At 39.8% G+C, this 14,640-nt stretch overlaps 1 protein-coding gene across 2 annotated transcripts in view; it reads right to left on the bottom strand.

Moving 5' to 3' along the window:
* KIRREL3 (kirre like nephrin family adhesion molecule 3) overlaps positions 1-14,640 on the bottom strand; it is a 755,533-nt gene that overhangs the window by 125,403 nt on the left and 615,490 nt on the right. For both annotated transcript variants that reach the window (XM_031963702.1, XM_031963701.1), the window contains exon 5: positions 6,811-6,960. In XM_031963702.1, coding sequence (XP_031819562.1) covers positions 6,811-6,960 — 150 coding nt within the window. The remainder of the gene's footprint in view (positions 1-6,810; positions 6,961-14,640) is intronic.

Raw genomic sequence — 14,640 nt, 5'->3', positions numbered from 1 at the left:
CATTTTCCCCCAAAATTCAGTGAAATAGTTAAATACTGGCTTGACAGTATGGATATGAGGGCAGAAGTTCTTGTCCCTTGTATCCTGTTAGGTGACATTATTTAGTTTTGAAATCTGGAGTCAAAAGAAAGGGTAGAAGAGAGAATGAAGGAGCTTCATCTTGAAAAATAAACAAGTAATAAGATACATTTGAATTTGAATCTGTTGGGCTTCAGTGATGACATTTGGGGCTTGATGTCATTTTAAAAGAGGATTCAGATGCTCTCTGTATTTGAATTGACTTAGTCTCCATCATTAAATAATTCATGTTGATTTAGGAAAGCTTTATTTCTAATGGGAGTTGCATGAAGGCAGAGTTAATATTAGAACGGCCAGGGAGGAATGGCGGATGGAGAGAGGGGACCAAGAAAATGAACCACATTTTAATAATTAACACGACATCCTTGCCACCCATTTCCTACTGGTGTTCTCCCAGGCTCCCCAAACTCTGTTTCCTGAGCTGCTAGGGAGTTATCACAGACAAGTTAAAACCCTCCTCTCTGATAGCAACAGGAAACCAGGCTTATGGCTCTGGCATTGAAATAGGGCAGATTCATCCAACCCTGATATTGACTCTGTAGGGATTTGCATATATATATATATATATATATATATATATATATATGTGTGTGTGTGTGTGTGTGTGTGTGTATTTGTATGTATATATATATATTTATATACCCACAATATACATGTAGGCACATGTGCATACATACACACATGTGTACATTCACATTTATACACATAGGTATTTGTCTATAGACACATGTATTTTATGTATAGCAACTATATGTATATCCATTAGATTGTGAACTCTTTGGAGTCAGGACCTGTCTTTTGCCTTCCTTTGTATGGACTGACTCAAATGACACATATGTGTAGATGCAGCTAGATGGTGTACGGTCCTTGATAGAAAGTGCTGGACTTAGAGTCAGATAGATCTGAATGCAAATCCTGCCTCAGACAATTTACTGGCTCATTACCCCAGCCTCAATTTCCTCAACTATAAAATTTATTTGTATTCAACTCTCTATGACCTCATTTGGGGGTTTTCTTGTCAGGAATACTAGAGTTCTTTGCCATTTCCTTTTTGAGATCATTTTACAAATGGGGAAACTGAAGCAAACAGGTTAAGTGACTTGCCCAAGGTCACACGGGTATAGCAAGTGTTTGAGGCCAGATTTGAACTCAGGATAATTCCTGATGCTAGGCCCAGTATTCTATCCATTGAGTTATTTAACTGTCTCAGGAATATGAAAGGAATATCTGGAATATGAAATAACATCTGTTTTTATAAGTTATTATGAAGATCAAATGTGGTCATAAATATAAACCATCTTGAAAACCTTAAGGCTTCATATTATATGATTACAATAATTATAATTATATGTATATGTAAACATTTAGCTTTGGACTGGGCTGTGTTGTCCAAAAAACTCATCGCCGGATGTCAACCCTTTGCATGATGAGCTAGGCTGATGTTCCATCAGTAGATACTGTCTGATTGGGAAGGCTTTTTCAGTTTGGTAGGACCTGTCAGGGCTTTTTTGTAGGGGTATGTGTATGTGTACAGATGCATGCCTATGCATTTCCAACATGTATGTATGTTCATGAATATGCATGCATGGTTACTACTATTACATGACTATACATAGTCTCTGGGGTGCCTGGTCATTTAGTAGGTTTTCAAGCCAGTCCAGGAAGGGCTCCTTCCTTGACAGAGAATGCTAGATCTGTTGCTTTTCTTTAGTTAGCTCTTCCCTTTCCTGTTTTATCTTTTATGGTTTGTTGAACATAGAATCATAGAATCCAAAATGCTCTTCCTTATATTACTCTGTAAGCTCCTTGAGGGCAGGGAGTAAAATTTCCTCTTTCTTTGTATCCCTTGTACTTAGCATAGTACCTGACATACAGTTAACACTTAATAAATGCTATACACTATTCGACTCTGTCCAGTATATTCTGGGTTCAGAACAAGGATAGTCTTGGCTCTCCTTGTTAGTGAAAGGAGCCAAAGAATCTAGTGTCCCACAGTTGGCTTGTTCATTAAAGGTAAAGTGGCAAGATTTAGATTCTATGCCTTTGGCTAGCAAGGGCTCTTTTCAGTCTTGCTTGCTCAGTTCCTCTTTGTCCTCACTTCTCCTATTCTTCTCTGTCTTCCTTCTCCTGTCCTGTCCTGTCCTATTCTATCCTGTCTTGTCCTGTTCTATCCTGTCCTTTCCTGTCCTGTCCTGTTGTATCCTGTTCTACCTTGTCTTGTCCTGTTCTATCCTGTTCTGTCCTACCCTGTTCTATCCTGTCCTGCTCTGTCCTGAATTATCCTACTCTCTCCTATCTTCTTTTCTCCAGTCTTGTCCCATGCCCTCTTCTCTCCTCTCTGCTCCTGGTCTCCCAGTGAAGCAAATCCTGTGTTCCAAGTTGCTACATGGCTGATCACATCAGAGAGCTGGGAACACAATGCTAATTTATGTGTCTGTGACTCTGAGCTTTGTGGCTAGGGTGGGGGGCTTGAGGTCTGAGTGTATGCTGTCTCATGAGCCCAGGCAGCTCTGCAAACTAGCCCTCTGGCTTCTCAAAATACGCTGCTGGCAGATGCATGACTTAACAACACACATCTGTTGGCTATATAATCTCTTGTATTTGCCCTCCTCACTTGGTGCTTTGATGGAGGACCTCTGGGGACCTCATGAGGTTCCAGTCAAAGTGTTTGCTTTGCAATTTTCCTGGAATACCATCTGATTCGACTCTCACATTTTCTGCAGGTTCTAATCATGCTCTTATTTTATTTAATTAAAAATCTATCTCAGGCAAATACAGACTAAATTAGGAAGCTCTCCTATTCCTGGCATGCAGAGAACATTGTCTCCTCTGGGGATCTGATAGGACATTTTCCAGATCTAGGATATCTGGCAAAGCAGATGGGGTCTTTGTAGGGGGAGTCAGCTAGGGGTTAGGAGTATACTTCTCTCCCCTTTCCTAGGCCTTCCAAATGAAAAGAAATGGAGACTGTATCATCTTTACAGGATAAAGTTTTTGTGGGACTAAGTGTGTGTGTGTGTGTGTGTGTGTGTGTGTGTGTGCTGAATACAGATGAAAGGAAGCTAGCCAATCAGGAAAATTGATCACATTCATGAAGTAGACAGGAAATCCTTAAACATGATAGAAATAGAGATTCTACTTGTAGAGATATTTTTGGGTATGACTAGTGGTGTGGTTCTCTATTAAGTCTAGGATCTAGGATGTGCTGGTTTGGGGATTAGATGATGGGAGGAAGACTCAATTTAAGGTGGAATGATAGTCTGAGGTTGGATTTGAAACCAAGTCCTTCAAGTTCCAAATCCAACACACTTAAAACACTTTTTAAAAAATGAATTATTCTTGTTATTATTGGTGCTACTCTGAGAGGCAGCATAGCTTTATGGATAGATAAAAATCAAAGTCAAGAAGACCCGGGTTCAAGATATATCTTGGCTCTGGGCAAATCACTTATCTTCCCAGAATTCTCGGCAACTTTCCAAGGCTTTAAGTTGCTGAAAAGATGCTGACCTACTTTGGTAAAGGGAGTTTCCTCACCTAGGAATTCTCTATACCAATATAATCACAGGTAGAGTCACTCACTTAGTTGCTGTCATGGAGGAGATGATCCCTTTGTTCACTTTCTTTTTTTCAGAGGGAAGGGTCCTGGGCCAGACTAAGATCAGAAAATTGCCCATATGCCCCAGTTTTGAGATCTTGGAATCTCAAAGGAACATCATTTACACAGATATGCAGTGGTCAGTGGGCAGTACAAGGCTGTGCAATTGGGAAGGGGGGAGGCAGTAAAGAGTTCTGTGGGCTGCCTCTTGGTATCATAAAACTCTGGGAGGATTGGAATATAACCCACAGAGAAGTGGGCCAGGCTGCTGACATCAGATTCCAAGAAACTACTCTGAGAAACATGGCTTGTACCCTGGAGGTATTAAAGAAAATGCATAAAGGTAAGGACTACACACTATCCTGGAAAAGCTTTAAGTCCCTTAATGGGAAAGGTTTAGGGAGAGGTGTTTACTCCTTTATTCCATATTGGAAGCTCTTAGTAGCCTGTATATTTCTTACTGGTTAACTCCAATCATGGTATAGCCTCCAGTTTCTTAAACTGTGGGTTACCAACCCCATATGGGATCCTGTAACTATATGTGGGGGTCATGAAATTAATAGTTATTATCAGTAAATGTTTGATTTGTATGCCTATTTTATATACCTATAGACCCAGGGTCATATAAAAATTTCTTGGGTGAAGAGGAGTCACAAGTGGAAACCATTTAGTTCATTCTCTCCTCTCTCTTCCCCTTTCTTTCTCCCTCTTTCCTTGCCTTCTCTACTCTCTTGCCTTGCCCCCTCATCTTTTCCTCTTTTTCCTTTCTTTCTTTTTCTCTCCTCCCTCCTTTTCCCAACATACAATATTTCCTGAATATTGTCAATAAGTAAGGTATTGTGTCAGAGTCTCATCTCTCTAGAGCAGTTTTATTAAGTCATGGGGACGGGCCATATAGCCTCTATGAAAGCCTATGACTTCCCAAGGTTCCTTCTATCACCCTTGCAATCTTGTGATTCTATGAGCACTAACAGAGCTTCATCTAGACTCTTCCTTGGCAGGAAAGAGTATAATTCTTCCTTTCCTGTGTTTTCCTTAATCTGTACTTTTAGCTCCTTAACCTCTGCCTTTCCCTTTTCCTTGCAATAAAAGAAATTTGAAGGTTAAGGGTATTTTCTGAGGTTTACTTAGGGGGCTCATCCTTCCCATGTCTAGAAGCTCAATTTGACTCTTGGTAAGTGATACTAAGGGGCCTGACTGCTGGAGTGTTTGGAAAAATATGTCCCTGTGCATTTCACCATGTAGATCTGAAAACAATGTGACAAACTCTTAAATATTTAATTTCTAAACAGCCGTGCTGCTCCTCCTCTGCCCATACAAGGAAGCAGCATCCCAGGATGCTGAGCTCGCTGTCAGAGATGGGCTCTGGCTCACAGGTGGGGTAGCCAGAGTTGGTGATCTTTCTTGATCCAACATCACATGCTTGAATTTGTGCTGGGGACAGAAGCAGTACAATGGAAAAACCGCTGGACTGAATCAGATTATCTAAGTTTTCATTTCAGCTCCTCTATGTACTAATCATATGACCACAGACAGTTCTCAACATCTCTAAACTTCAGTTTTCTCATCCACCAAATGGGCATGATAATGCCCATGTGCCAACCTTATCATGAGGATTAAATGAAATAATATATGTGAAAATGTGTTGAAAAATAATAATTTATGATGCAAAAATAACAACTATGTAAAATATCTCACCTCATCAATGTTGATTGCAATCCATCTATACCTGGTAGATAATTCCTAGAAAGTTACCTGAATCTCAGAGATTAATGGCTTGCTTATAGTTACACAGCTGGTAAGTACTAAAAATGGGATTTGAATCCAGGTTTTCCTGACTCCAAATCCAATACTACACATTACATCGTATTGCCTCTATTAAAATGTACAATATTATTAGTATTTATGAGGCTTGACACATGATGGATACTCAGTGTACTTTACTGATGGATTGGTTCAAAGTTGAGAGGAACAATATAGTGAGGGACTGACTGCCATCTTAGGATTTAAGACCTTATAAATTCATTGGGTTCATTTGTCTTCCTCTGTCTAAAACTGCCTGAATGAAGGATGGGGGACTACTTTGGGCAGGCTTTCCTAGGAAGATGAGAAGCTGATGGGAAGCATGAAAGTAGGGTCTTAAAATATCATAGCAGTTGCTCACACAGTGGATAGAGCACTGGGCTGGAGTCAGAAAGACCTGGATTCAAATATAATCCAGACCCTGAAACTGAGTTTCCTCAATTATAAAATGGGGATAATAATAGCAGGGTGTAAGAATAATATTTGTAAAGTGCTCGACACAGAACCTGGCACATAACAGACCTCTGGATAAATGCTAGTTATTATTATTAATATTATGTGATAGGGAAAATTGGTTAGCATAGGGTAGAGAGAGGGAAAAGGACAAGAAGGGAGCACAATGCCCTGAGCTTTAAGATTTAAGCTTCAGTTCAAGGCAAGAAACATTTATTAAGCACCTATGATGTGTTAGCCTAAGGGATACAGAGGTATCAAGATTCAAAACCTCTCTTTGGGGAGATTCTACCAAATCTACAGAGACAAATAGAATATAAACTGGGGATGGTTGAAGCCAAAGAGAAAATAGATGGAGTGATCTAGGGAAATCTAAGGAAGGAGAGGACCTTTTTTAGTGGGGTAAGGAGGAGAAGATGCAGAATCAAGGCAACTTCACAGAAGGGGTGATATCTGAACTGAACTTTTGGTGAATGGAAACATTCTGAAAAGTAGATGTCAGATAATGCATTCTAGACCAAGGGAACCACTTATATGTACAGAAGTGGGGGATGACATCCATTGAGCTTGGGAGACATAGTCCGATTTGATGATCATATAGAATATGTGAAGGGGAGTAACGTTAACTAAATTTGGTAAGGTAGGCTAAAGCCATATTATGGAAAACGCTGAAGCCAGATTAAAGAGATTTTTCTTTTTAAATCCTAGACACAATAGGAGCCACTGAAGGTTTATGAGCATGGTCCACCTAGCTAGTTGGCAGATCTTCCCAATGTGGCAGGAGACCTCTGTTCTCTACAAATGCACTTTTGGTACTGACGCATTGACTTTCCCCATATGTCAGTCCACATTCTGCTATTTGTCAAGATCAGAACTCTTACCAAGAACAGTGAGACGGGCTGGGCGTGACCGGATGGCGGCCTGGATGGCCTGGCATTCATATACAGCATCATCTTGCAGCTCTGCCCGAAGAATCTTTAGATGATGTTCTCCAGATAAGTGGTTTCCTACCACTAGGTACTGTGGGTAACCTGCAGGGACAACAGGCAAGTCAAACAAGCATATAAGGGAGGAGAGGTACAATGAGGTGATTCAGGCCAGCTCCAATAAACTTGTGATAGAGAGAGCCATCTACAAACAGAGAGAGAACTATGGGGACTGAGTGTGGATCATAACATAATATTTTCAGCTTTTTTTGTTGTTGTTTGCTTGCTTTTTTATTTTTTTCTTTTTGATCTGGTTTTCCTTGTATAGCATGAGAAATGTGGAAATATGTTTAGAAGAATTGCACATGGTTAGCCTATATTAGATTACTTGTTGTCTAGGGGAGGAGGGTGGAGGAAGAGAGAGAAAAAAAATTGGGAACATAAGGTTTTTCAAGGGTGAATGATGAAAACTATCTTTGCATGTATTTTGAAAATTAAAAAAAAACTATTATTTTTTAAAAAAGATAATAGAAGTGAGGGGAATATTAGGAGGAGGATGGGAAAGAAGTTGACAAAGAAGCAGGAGTCACATAGTGACTTCATTGAAAATCACAGTGACTGGATTTCAGAAAGTCAATGTAGGAAACAAGATGCTTGTCTAGGAAAGCTGGGTGGAGTCAGAGAATTTGGGGCATACACAGAGCAGAGAGATGCTTATGATTATCTTAGCTCCCTAGGAAAGGGGAAAGGTGGGAAATATAAAATTTGTTTTGGATGATATGTAGAGCTATATCAAAGGTGGGCTGATTGTGACTTTACCCCAGGTTGTTGACAGAAGTTGTATTCTTTCAGGAAGTAGAACCAACTAAGCTGATCACCTAGTTAGCAAGAAAAGTTTTTGCTAATACTAGAAATAGCCAGTTTATCACTTTTCCCTCCACATCCCAGATAAACCTTGACCTGGTCCTTCCCTGCTCCTTTCCCTAGCTGGGTGCCCCATGAGCATGGGTCTCAGGGTATCATTATGGTGGAGGCTAGTTGTTTGGAGTTGTTGTCTTTATTCCAAAGTATATTAGATTTGGAGTCAGAGGACCTGGATTCAAATCACTTCCTAGCTGTGTGACCCTGGGCAAAACCTCAGTTTCCTTATCTGTAAAGTGAAGGAGGTGGATTAGATGACTTCTAAGGTTCCTTCTAGTTCAAAATCTATGTTCTTATTATTCTATGACTGGGTGAAAAGGTAAAGGGGGTTCTTTCCTCTGGCCTTGTGTTCTGGAGGATCTCTGCCCACCCACCGTGTTCTCAAATGCAGCGTCAGCTACCAACATTGCTTATTATAACTTTGGTAACTTGTATGGAAGGAGGGAAAGGGGTAAGAGGTAAAGAGGGCAGAGCTGGGGTAAAGCTGGGATGATGTGGGCCAAAGAAGGATTTTTGTTAAGAGGGAGAGGATGCAGAAGTAATGAATATTGGTACAATGCTGGGCCTGAGTTCAAATCAGGTCCCACAACTTACCAGCTGTGGGACTCTAGGTAAATCACTTAATTATGTTTTCCTCAGTTTCCTCTGAGCTGGAAAAGAAAATGCTAAACTGCTCCAGTACCTTTGCCAAGAAAACCCCAAATGGGGCAATAGAGTTGGACAAGACTGAAATGATTGAAGAACAACAATAAAAGCCTTATGTCTAAGGGTATGAGGCCTCATAGAACAGCTTTTTAGTTTTATTCAGTTATCTCTTCCATCCACCAGTTAAGCCTTTTTGGGACCCAAAGCACTTAGGAATTGCTCCCCTCCTTGCTTTTTGCAATGAATAATAGATAAATACTCAATGAAAATTATAAATCATTAATCCAATCTCACAATGTAGGGTCTAATTTAAATTCTAATGAGTTAAGTTCTTTAAAATGACAGTGTAGTCTTTAAGACTCTATTCTTGACTGAAGCATCCTGAAGGCCTGTACTGGAGGGGATCTGTTAACTACTTTTGACCTTTGGTTTGACCAGGGTAGAGATACATAGATCTCTTAACTTGCTGCAAGTCTCAAAGTGACTTTATCCTTCTCCAAGTGCCATCTTTACCTTTCTTGGGAGAGGGATGGAGAGGTCAGGAGGTGCCATCTCCTTCCTAGCTATTCCCTTTGACTTGAGCTAACCTTCATGATATTAGAAGGTCCAGTTGAGATCTGAGAAATGGTGTTCCCTTACTCTATGCTGCCATGTTTAAAGCACTTCTGCTGTATTTTGTCCAGGTCTAGGCACTACATTTTGAGAGAATAAAAGCCTAGGAGTTATTATGGATAGTAAGCCTTGGAGTTAGGAAGAACTGGGGTAAAATCTTGCTTCTGACATATACTCAGTGTAGGCAAACTCCTTGATTCTTCAGGGCTCTGTTCAATTTCTTATAAAATTATAAATAGGGGCAGCTAGATGGTGCAGTAGATAGAGCACTAGCCCTGAAGTCAGGAGGACCTGAGTGCAAATTTGACCACACTTCCTAGCTGAGTGACCCTGGGCAAGTCGCTTAACCCCAATTGCCTCAGCAAAAAAAAAGAAAGAAATTTTTAAAAAAGAGGAAAAAAGCTAATTTACATAGGCTCTACTTCATCGAGGGGAGTCTGTATACTGGAAACCCCCCCACATGAATGAAATCACAGGTCCAATGGCAGCAGCTCACTTTTATATAACACTTCAAGGTTTCAGACTGCTTTGTTCAGCATAATCATGTGTTATAAGTAGTGTAATTAGCATTATTCCCACTTGACAGATGAGTAAATTGAGGCTCAGAGAAATTTAATAAGTCTAAGTCATCTGGCTAATTAGCATCACAGACAAGACTTCCTCCAGCCATAAAGCTCTTTCCTTATCCTGGGGACTCTTCAAAGAAGGGCAGATAGTATAGTGAGATGTTCAAAACTATCATATGAGGAATATTGGAGAAATCAGGGGTTTTTAGAAGAGATTTAGGGAGGCCAAATCACTCTCTTTAAAGATCTTAAAGTTTGGTCATTTGGAAAAAGGAGTAAGCAGACTGTCTTACTCCTGAAGGCAAGATTAGATATAATAAAAGGAAGCAATAATGAGATTGTATTTATCTAGACATAAGGATTTAAAAAAACTCATTTAGGAACAAACTGCCTTGTTTGGTAGTGGGCTTCTTACCAATGGAGATGTTTAAGAAGAGGCCAAATTACCATTGATTATAGGATCCTTTTTGTTTCCCTTTCTTCAGTAGCCTTGCTTGGTGCTTGCTGTAGAAAGAGTCTTTTTCCTGAATAGTGGATTCTAAATTGCGACCTAATCCTAAATCCCAAGTGGTCTTTTAGGGATAGTTAGATAGAAGGATAGATGATGGATAAATAGATGGATGGATAGATAGATACATATTGATGTATATTTGTGGGTCTAGCATCAGAAGGAGCAGTGACATTATGTCAGTTGCTTCACAACTTGGTTTCTGCAATTACTCATAAGATAAACAAAAACTTGGACAAAACTGGCTATTTTGCTGTGACGCCTGAGGGTGCTGGGAAACCCATTGAATTCAGCTTCCTAAGCCCAGTACTTGCTGCTGTGTCTCCTTTATTTCCCTTTGCAGGATTTTGGGATAGGAATCCAGGTGAGTGGATTGCTCTCCATCAGGGTGGGATAAGCCAGGATTGGGTGGTGGGGCTGGGGTGAGGGTAGCAATGTTGCTCCCTTTCTATTCTAATCTTTTCCCTGCTGATCTTTGCCTTGCAGCAGGCTCCTTCCACCCCCATCCCCTTTGCCCTCTCCCCTGGGTCCCCCTGGCCTGTTATTAGTCTTGGGCCTCCTGCAGGCATCTTGGCTCATTCTTGCACTTGGTTGTTTTGCAAGCTATGAGCAGCAGGACTTTGCTCTCATGAGCTGCAGAAAACACAAATGATGAGTTTGTTTGTATTTGGCTAATTAGAAGACTAGCTGCGATGCTATCCTAAGAATTGGCAGCTTCTCTGGAAAATGCACACCCAGAAGCATTAATTGCCATGGATGTTTCCTGCCCCTAAATCCTTCCTCAGATTTTTTTTTCTCTCTTGAACTCCCAGAGGAAGATCAGTAAGGTTGTGAACTTCGAAGGAATCTAGCTAAAAGTCACACTGCATGAGTAGGTGTACAGACAGGGATGCTGGAGGAGCGGAGATTTGTTATTTCACAGATAAGGTGATAGGTTGGGATAAGGACATCTGGATTTGGGTTATGTTCTGTGTTTATTAACCATCTTGCCATCTGTGACTCTGTTTGCCTTTCTGTCAAATGGGGAGAACAAAATTATCCTTTTCTTCCTTCTGTAGATCTTTGGGGATTTATGAGATGATGTTTGAAAAGGGCTTGAGTTCCTTAGAAGAAAGATGCTCCATCAAAACAAGAAAATATTCTTTATAAATCATTTCCTTGACTGGATTTTCCATTTATATACTTTGTGTTGAATGTATTTAGGACATTCCTGTTCACTGTTTATTTTTTTATTTTGTGACCTAAATGGGATCACACAGTCAAAAAAGGATAAAAAGTATGGGAGTGGATTCCTAATCCTATCTCTGGCATATCTACAGATATTGCTATGTTGGCATGTTACTTAATTATTTCAGGTCTTAGTTTCTCTATTTGTAAAATACTTTAGAAGCTTGATAAATATTTTTTGAATTGAATTCCAGTTTCTTCACTTCCCTCAGGGAAGGCTAGCCTTACTGACTTAGATCCAATTGAAAGGATCTACATATATACATACATATTTCAGATTTATTTTTACTTTAAAAAATGTATAAATAAGTGTCTAAAAACCTGTCCTTTCCACAAACTCCCTCCAAATTAAGCAAATTAAATGGAAACAAAAAAATAAAAAAATGCCTTCAAGATTTATCTACATAGCTGCCACATTAATCATGCCCCAAAACATATGTCTTTTCCTGCATTTTAAGTTTATTAACTCTCTGTCAGGGAGTGAGTGATGTTTCATTTTCACTAATAATATTTGTCCTTATTTGATATTGATATTTTCAGGATACATGACAGGGCAAGGGCTTTTTCAGAACAAAGCAGATGTTTTGTTTCCTTGTGTTTGAAACAGAAGCCCAATTTTATTTTTATCAGGGAAACCAAAATGGTGAGGTTGCAGACTCATTTAATCACTGTCTCCCTCGAGGCTTGGTTGGTTGTGAGTTCCTCATTGGGGAGGTCCTCAATCAAAGGGCTCTTGGAACACAAATGTTGTGGAAGAGATACCTATTTCATTGCAATATCCAAGGTCACTTCTAACGTTGAGAATTGATTATTGATTCAGATTGAGGATAATGACCTGGATCCCATTGAAACAAGCAATCAGCTCTTGGAAATCTATTCTCTTTGTATAGAATGATGTATAGTCAACTCTCACCTAGGCAGGAGGCAGGGAGGAAGAGAAGGAGCAGTAGACCTGAAATCTCTTTACTATCTCTAGTTCTGCCTTCTGGGAGTGAGCATGGGGTGACTGCCTTTGAAATATTAAAAGATTACTATCATCTTAGGCATACATAGTACAGTGCATTTGGAGCCAAGGACTTCAGTTCAAAGATGACCTCAGGCATTTATTAGCTTATGATCCTAAACATGTCACTTAATTTTTACCAGTGTCATCTATAAAATGGGAATAATACTAGCACCTACCTCCCAGGGTTATCATGAGAATCAAATAAGATAGTATATCTAAAGTGATTAGCAAACCTTAAAGCACTATATAAGTGATGACTATGATTATTATTATCATTATATCTCTCAATTTCCTCTAGTAGAAATATCCCCAGTTCCTTGTACTGATTTTTTGCTATTTACTAGCTCTGTGATGTCTAGAAAATCAGTTTAATCAAGTCTCAGTTTACTTCTCTGGATCTTGGTTTCTTTATACTATTTTTTTTTTTTGTAAAGCATTTGGAGATAAATGTCTTGCCCAGGATCACAAAGTTAGTAGATGTTAAGTGTCTGAGGTAGGATTTTGAACTCAGGTCCTCTAAACTTCAGAGCTGGCACTTTCTCCATTGTGCCATTAAGATAACCCCTATACTAATTCTTATAGTACATATTTCACTATGACCCAGCCTCCTTTCTCGTCAGACCACAAGATACCCCATCTCCTAAATCTGAGCATTTCCACTGGCTGTCTTTCACAGTTGGAAATCTTTCCCTCCTCATTTGGCTTCCCTGGTTTTCTGGGTTAAAAAACTTCTTGACCACTTATTTTTTATTTTCCCAAGGAATCCTTCCCTTCGTCCTTCATCTTAGTGCCTTTCCTTTAAGGCAATTCCCAATTTATCTTGTATATATCTTCATTGTACAGAGTTATATATATGTTGCCTTCCCCATTAAATCACAAGCACCTTGAGAGTAGGAACTTTTAAAAAGACCTTTCTCTGTACCCCAGAGTATAGCATAATGCCTGGCATGTTGTTTGGTACTTTTCAGTCACGTCCAACTCTTTGTGACCCCATTTGGGATTTTCATGGCAAAGATATTAGAAAAGTTTGCCATGTCTTTCTCCAGCTCATTTTTACAAATGAGGAAATTGAGGCAAACAGAGCTAAATTACTTGCACAGGATCATGAGGCTAGTATCTGAGGCCAGATTTGAACTCAGGAAAATTACTCTTCCTGACTCCAGGCTTATTTCTATCAACTGCACCATGTAGCTGCCCAAGGTACTATATAAATTTAAATGTAATTAAATATAATTTATTATGTGGATTATCTCTACTGACCTCCAGATGGCCTCCCTGATTCTGCCCATTTACAACCCTAGGTCATCCCAACTCTGGCTGAAAACATCTGGCAAGGAATACAGGTTCTTTAATTAGTAAATGATGCCAGGCCAAACCCAGGGCAGCTATTTGGGGTTTGGAAAGAATATCCCTTTCCCAGTTATGGGTGGTATAGAGTTCAGGTTCTTTGAGACTGGCTGGTTTCCATACTCCTTAAACTTTATGGCAACAGACAGTATATTTTCAAGAGATTATTATGTATTTTATCCATGCTCAGTTGGGCTGTAACATTCAGATCCTGTGAATATATTGACCATTGCTCTAATGTTTCAACTAATATCTCTGGCAAGATATAAATCATATTTTAAAATATTAATTTTCTGGCCATCGGGTTCCTGAAGACACTTTACATTTTATTTTTTTCTGCAGTTGAACACCCTGTGGGAGACAGATTTACTTCTTAGCTAGAGACACCTCTTTCTCTGCTCCACTGTGTTAGGTGGATGCATAGCAAGTCAGTATCTTAAAAAAGGTCACTCACATACTCATCCCAAGAGGCCATCATTATTTTTTTCTGACATAGTGGCCAAGAGTAAGTGGGCAACTAGGTGGCGCAGTGTTAATAGGTAATCACAATGTCATGAGACTTATGTGAAAAGCAAGTTTATTATAAGAATCCAAAAGAGTTCACAGTCTTTATAGAAGTTTGCATATTTATGGCAGTGCAACAAAAGGAGGAGGAGAAAACAGGAAGGGGCATGGCATGGGAGGGGGAAGGTGCAGTAACCCCTCCTGAAGGGGAGGAGCAAGGTGATGGTAAAAGCCTCATTCTTTCCCCTTGGGAACTGCTGGACTGTGAAAACTATGAAGATAGGAGGATTCTCTACCTGCAAAGAATCCTAACTGCACAAGCATTTTCCTTTATCCTGGCACAGAATGCCTCCAAGTACACAAAGGGATGCTTGGGGTGCAAACCACAAATTATGTCAGCAATGGGGGGAGAGGGGGAGATGGACCTCCTGCATGTTTCTGGGTCTGCT

The sequence above is a fragment of the Sarcophilus harrisii genome, chromosome 3 (assembly GCF_902635505.1).
Source record: "Sarcophilus harrisii chromosome 3, mSarHar1.11, whole genome shotgun sequence".
Taxonomy (NCBI): domain Eukaryota; kingdom Metazoa; phylum Chordata; class Mammalia; order Dasyuromorphia; family Dasyuridae; genus Sarcophilus; species Sarcophilus harrisii.
This window is presented reverse-complemented; position numbering and strand designations above follow the sequence as displayed.